Source organism: Psittacula echo, assembly GCF_963264785.1.
Source record: "Psittacula echo genome assembly, chromosome: 1".
Classification (NCBI taxonomy): domain Eukaryota; kingdom Metazoa; phylum Chordata; class Aves; order Psittaciformes; family Psittacidae; genus Psittacula; species Psittacula echo.
Genome location: NC_137735.1, coordinates 43,879,965 through 43,886,612, shown reverse-complemented (window position 1 = coordinate 43,886,612; position 6,648 = coordinate 43,879,965). Strand labels below are relative to the sequence as shown.

Genomic DNA, 6,648 nt, shown 5'->3' with positions numbered 1-6,648 from the left:
GATAATCCAGGTTTATACCATTGCGTCTGAACACACAATATTATGAGCCGATACATAATTTATATAGATCAGCACTAATTATTATGAAAAGCCTCAGATAGCTAAAGCTTATTTTTTTTAATACCATACGTGATTTTCACTGCCACCTGTGAGGATGGAATTGCACCTTGTCCAGACAGTGAGCAGTCCCATCTCTCTTTAGATTCTGGACACACATCTCAAGGAGAATTTACATGGTTCATAGGATTGGGACAGGTAATACGAATAATCCCAGCTACACTAATTCCTGTCAGTGACAGCAGATGAAAATGGGGTTTGGGTTTTTTAAATTAAAAAGCCTGTAATATTGCAATCAGCTGCAATCAGTTGGGACTGAAGGTCTGTTTGTGCTTTCATTGGCTGCGGTGAAACATCAGAGTTATCTCCTTCTCTGTGGAATTACTGTAGGGTTTTATTCTCTTAATTGAGAACAAAATTTCCCTCTTAATCCTGTCTTTGAACCTAAGTGATTACAGCCTGAATTGACTCTATGAATGAGACAAGTGCATGTCCCCATTTAACATATTCTACAGGTTTCACAGAATCATTTTTCTGCATGCCTAGGCTGATTTTACAGGATTTTAACATCAAACAAAAGCTGGATTAAAAAAAACACAAAACTCTTCAAATCAGAATGTCCTAATTTTATACTGGGATGGGTGTCCTCTGTAGTGACAGCTTTCCTGGGGTTCATATTGCTTCTAATGGTCTTAGATGGACACTCCTGAAAAGCACTTCTTTGAAAGAAAAAAAAAATCAATCAATATGTCTTTGTGCTAAAGCTCATAACTGTACAAAGAGAACAGAACAAAAAAACAGCTGATGAAAACCATAGGTAGTAGCAGGTCCGACTATGTCTTATAATAAGATTCAGATGTAACTGCTGTGAACATTAGAGCAGTAAAAGGGGCAAAAATGCACAGCATCCAATTTCAAAGTGACAACAATCAAAGTTCCTTGGAAAAAGAAGAAAAACACTACCCATTCTGTTCTTGTTATGTAATTGTGCTTGTCCTTGGACACGTTTCACCTGCAATCACACTTCCAGCAGTTGGGTGTAGAATATTTATTACTTCTTTATATTTTGTCATCATCATCACTACTTATTTTTTTAAATGCAACTGGGCTTGCCTGCTTTAAAGAGGTTTTTGAAACATCTGTGTGCATGGTGGACATGGCTATAGTCTCATAATCCTCCTCACGGGAGCGGAAATGGCAAAAGTGAAAGAAAAACTGCAGGTCCCTTTGGAAGTTCTTATTGAGAAACCCATAGAAGATGGGGTTCACACAGGTAGAGATCATGGCAGTGAGGTGGCAAATCAGGAACAACAGGTTGTGGCTGCAGGTAGCAACAGGCAAAATTTCATGATTCCAATCAAAGACGATGTTGAAGATTGTGAGGGGCAGCCAGCAAACTGCAAAGGCAACCACTATTGAGATCAGCATGATGTTGATTCTTTTGGTTTCAGAGGATCTGTACTTACTGTCTCTTATCTTGTCCATCATGTTGTTCCTTTTTTTCAGCCGTATGTATATCTGCAGAAAATTCAACAGAGAGAAATGTGGAATAATTTAACCTACAGCCATCAACTTTGCAAGGATAGACAAACATCAGACAGAAGAAGTACGTATTGCAACAGGATTTTCTCTTACCTTCAAGTAGCAAATAAATATAAAACAAAGCGGTCCGAAGTATTGAATCACTAAAAGTGTTGTGGTATAAGAAAGCCTAGCAGTGTCCAAAGGGAACAGGTCCAAGCACACGTATTTGTCCTTATATTCCTCAAATGTTAGGTTTCTGAAGGGTTCATCTGTTAACACATGGTAGATCAGGAAAGGCAAAGAGGAAGCTGTGGCTAAAATCCATATGGCAGCAATCCCCATGTACGCATGTCTATTGTTTGGCCTCCAGCCACGAGGGTTAATGATCAGCTGGTGGCGTTCAATAGCAATGAGGACTAAAGAAAAGACTGAGACTGTAATTGAGGCACATTGCACAAAAGGGTTCAATTTGCACATGGCCTCCCCAAAAACCCAGTGGTCCATTAAAGTGTACACAAAGGTAAAGGGAAGACACATGATGGTCACTAAAAGATCAGAAAAGGACAGGTTAACTATGAGGATATTGGTAACATTGCGCATCTCTTTCTGTTTTAAAATAATGACAATCAAGGCCAGATTCCCAGAAACTCCCAGAATTATCACAGTGCCGTAAGCCAAGGCCAAAGTAAAGACCATGGCCAAAGGCACATGGCAGTCTTCATCCTCAAACTGCAAGAACTGTGAGTTCTTCTCCGAAAAATTCAGAAGACCAGTCATATTTCCCAGAGGGGTGAGAACTGAAGAATTCATGTCGTTTCCAGCTCTGTACGACCTTCACAGCCTCTGCTACAGCCGCCGGCATCCAAGGCGCTCCCGGCGTTCAAACCCCGCCCCTCAGGGGACCCTCGGCCGAGCCAGCTCGTCGGTGCTGCATCCCGCTCGCAACACCTGGGGAGAAGGGAGGGAGCAGGGCCTGTTACTCCCAGGCACGTTGCCTGCCCCGGCACACGCACGCCTGCCCCCCCGGCGTGGAGCCGCGGCGCCCCCGGCTCCCGCGGGGAAAGGAGCCGCCCGTGGCAGGCGGGATACGCGCCGCCGCTCGCCCCGCCGATGCCGAGGGACGGCCCGGACCGCAGGTGCAAGGTTAGACAGCCCCGCGGATGGAGAGGGAAACCCCCGCTGGAGGACGGCGGCGTCCATATCGTTTGGTCCGAGGCGGGAGCGGGCACCACAGTCCGCGGGAAGGAAGGCAGAAGGCAGGATCAAACTGCAGGTCTGCAGGCAGGGACGCGACCCTTTCCCAAACTATTCCTGACCCATTCCCGCCGGCACAAGTTACCCGAAATAAGCTGAGAAGCGATTTCAGTCTTCCAGCAGCGTAGCTTTTACTTTACATTTTACACCTTTTTTGTACAAGTTTGATCTGCAAAGGTCTGCTTTCCTTAAGATTACCTAAGTGAAAATATAACCAGCAATCACATAAGCAGGGGGAAAAACCCATCTGACTAATATGAAAGTTGAAAAAATGATTCAAAAAATTGCTGCATTCCCTTTTACCTAATAATGTTCACTTGATGTTGAGTGGCCAAGTGCCCACAGCAACACTGGCACTGAGTCAAAGGCAAATCAGGAACTCTGAGCACCTTAATCTCAGCTAGCAGCCCTGTGCAGCAAAGAAAGAACAAAACGATGAAAGATAAAACAGCAAAAATTAAACACTGCAGGAAAATTTTTTTGTCCAAGCAACACAAATAGACTTGCTTAAATGGCAACCCTTTTGCAAGGCCTTGAATTTTAATATCAGAGAAACTCGGGCATATCCGTTCAGGAGGGTGAAAAATAAAGAAAGAAATCAAGTAACCTGACACACCTTTACTCCAACTCTTCATCAGTGGCAGCTGCACTGAATCTGAAACTTTCCCTCTATGTGCACTCTCCCATGAGCCAAATTTACGGCTCACTTAACCTTAGGTTAAAATAATGAAAGTAGTGCTACTTAAAATTCACACAAGTGGGTTTCAAACCCGGCTCCATATGGCACTTATCACAGAAGCTGTAAAAACATTGCCCACTAAAATGTACTTCATTAAAAGTTACCCTGAATGGGTGAGCTTTTGGTCTTAAATGATACTCAATATAAATCTCAGTGCCTTCTATGTCTCCAGAGCAGAATGATCTTTGTCTGTCACTTGGTCTGTTACTGGAAAGATTTCCAGTGGATACAAAAGGGGAATTTTCCACAATGAGAAAAGAATCAGCCATTGGAATAATCTCCCCAGGGAAGTGGTGGATTGCCCAACATTGGGCACTTAAGATTTGGCTGGACAGGGTGCTGGGACATCTAGTCTAAGTCATGTTTTGGCTAGAAAGGTTGGACCAGATGATCCTTGAGGTCCCTTCCAACCTGGCATTTTATGATTATACCGTGGCAGACACCTTTTTAACCAGCCACTTGCTGAAGACCAAAAGCTAGGGCTGCCTCCTCACTGAGGCACAGTCAGCATGTGAGGGCTGGGCTTGCAGCTGCATCTCCTCATGAGGGTCAGTCAAAGGAAGACCTTGCCAGTGCCATGTCTTCTCACTGGCATCATGACCTCACCTCAGCTAACTGTGCTGGTTCCTTATAGTCACCACATGCCTACACAAAACTGCAACAGGCAGTGTAGCTTGACACTGAGTGACATTTTACTGTCAAAGTTAATATCAGTGATTTCGGACAAAAGGCATCTCTGCTAAGGTTTGCTTGCTCTAGTTTTCAAGCTGGATAGGCATACACCTGAGCATTATCTCTGAGACCTGCTGCCTCTGCTAACTACATTTATCATGCCTCCCTAGTCCACAAAGTCTAAACAACCTCCCACCCTCCCGGGCCTCCTGAAGCATCACTTCAGCCAGAGGCAGAAGGAGGTGTTTTACCCAAAGGGCAAGCATGTGGGTGATGTGGAGAGCCAGGATTCCTCAATTCCGAAAGTATGACTTTACCCCAGCCTGACAATCAACATGTGGATTACATCATGACCTCCACTGTCACTCGCAAAGCACGAGGTGGACAGTTCAGCCCTGGGACTTGATGGGATGATGACAGGAACAAAGTGGGTGAGGAGCCATATGCTGCAAGGAGAGAACTGGGCAGGTTTTCTCACCAGCTGGGACTGGACTGCACCCAGCGATGAGGTGACATATGTTTCAGGCTCTTGATTTTTCTTTTACTTGAACCAAGCTCTGTTCTTTCTTATTTATTAAATATCAGACTCAAAATCAGAAAATGCCACTGTTCCTTCTTCCCTCACTTCTCCCTGTAGCAGAGATGCTACCTAGCAGCATGGCTCAGAAACACAGCACTACTGGCAAGTAATAAGGAGTCCTTCCTTCCTGCCCACTGCTCCAAAATGGGCCAGATATCAGGAGGGGGATGAAGTTGCATCGCCTGGACAGCTGCATTGCTCCCTGTCCGTTATCCCACCAGTTCCCAAGCCAGGAGGAAGATCCCTCCCCATGCTGGATGCTGGAGTGGTGTGGGAAGAGCCCACAGACCCCTCCAAGGGACTGCACAGTCTCCTCCAGCACACACACCTTTCTTACTCTCCAGGAGTCAAAAAGTTTAGCACCAACAGACAGAAAGGGTGAAACAATGTTCCGTGAGGTGACTGGAAATACACTGTAAAGCTATTGGAGCTCTTCGAAAGGAAGCACAAAACACTGTCCAAGGAGACGGTTAACCCAGCCACTTGCAAGTCCGACCTGGAGCCTACCCCTGCCTGGGATTTTGTCATCTGCACCTAAGAGAGCAAGCAAACACCAGCCAAACCGGACGCAGCCACCCACAGTCACAGGAAAGAAACCTTAGGGGAAACTCACCTTGCAACTGCTCTGTCTGCCTTTGGTCTGCTATGGGGCTGGCTCAGGAGGCTGGATGGAGAAGGAGTAGGAACGGAGAAAGATCCTCTGATATTCCTCCAGCTGAAATCCTAAAGATTGGTGAGGAAGGCTGGAGACTCCCCCTTAAAGCTGAACTCCACCTTATCCCAGTATCACATGATGGTGCTCTGCTGAGCAGATCCTGAAAATCTCACTGCAAGCACATCACCTTTAAATTACACATCTGGGGGTGGGTTGCCTAGTAATTCCAAAATAAATGCAATTAAATATTGAAACGAAAGAGGAGGGGGGAAGAGCACAGGAAAGAGCTCAGGAAGGCAGAGTTTCAAATCTGTCTGGCTGTTTCAGCATTTTGTCTGCAAGTTATTGCCATCTCGTGGCCAAACTAAAGATGGAAATAGAATCTTTGCTGGAAAGAGGACAAGAAAGCCATCTTAAGGAGCAAGTTTCAAAGTTCGGGTTTGGGTTTTTAAACCAATACAACTAGTTCTGCTCTGTATTTATCATGAAGAGAAATAACCAGATTGATAAGAATTGTCAAGTTGCTGTTCTTGCTATCTATTTTTTCAGCTGGAAGTAATAAAAAGCTATTTAAAAAGTAAATTAAGTCAATAAAATATCAAACCTTGAGAAAATACAGCTGTCACTGTAGCCATTTTGGGTATTTTTCTGATTCACCCTGGCCAACTGGTTCCCCATCCTGTATGGCCTATGGAAAAAGGCATTTCTGCAGGTTCATACACAGCAGTGGGATATTCCAAAGAGCTGGAAGGAAAACAGACCCCTGAAAATCAACAAATCTCCATGGTGAGATGCAGAGCTGCAAGGGTGGTGGCTATTGTCTTGATCAGCTCTTCTACTTCTTTTGAAAACTCTGGTTCCCAGCAACAGGACAGGGTTTTTTATGCAGCTGGCATGACTAGCTCTGCAAACTGCTACCAGCTATAGCATCATAGAATGGTTTAGGTTGGAAGGGAACTAAAAGATCATCTGGTTCCAACCCTCCTGTCATGGGCAGGGGCACCTCACACTAGACCATGTCACCCAAAGCTGTGTCCAGCCTGGCCTTGAACACTGCTGGGGATAGAGCATTCACAACTTCTTTGGGCATCCTGTTCCCCTTACTGTTTCTTGAACAAATTCATAAAAAGCAAAATGGAAAATTTTACTTTCCAGTCACTATTTTCA

The 6,648-nt window shown here is 44.9% G+C and overlaps 1 protein-coding gene across 1 annotated transcript; it reads right to left on the bottom strand.

The window, feature by feature from the left end:
• Window positions 1-1,116: 1,116 nt before the first annotated feature.
• NPY1R (neuropeptide Y receptor Y1) lies at window positions 1,117-2,394 on the bottom strand (the record flags this gene model as incomplete). Its single annotated transcript, XM_080634616.1, has 2 exons — window positions 1,693-2,394; window positions 1,117-1,575 (listed from the first exon to the last, which is right to left on the bottom strand). The coding sequence occupies exons 1-2, from the start codon at window positions 2,389-2,391 to the stop codon at window positions 1,117-1,119; spliced, it is 1,158 nt and encodes a 385-aa protein (XP_080490742.1). The 5' UTR covers window positions 2,392-2,394.
• Between the last annotated feature and the right edge of the window lie 4,254 nt (window positions 2,395-6,648).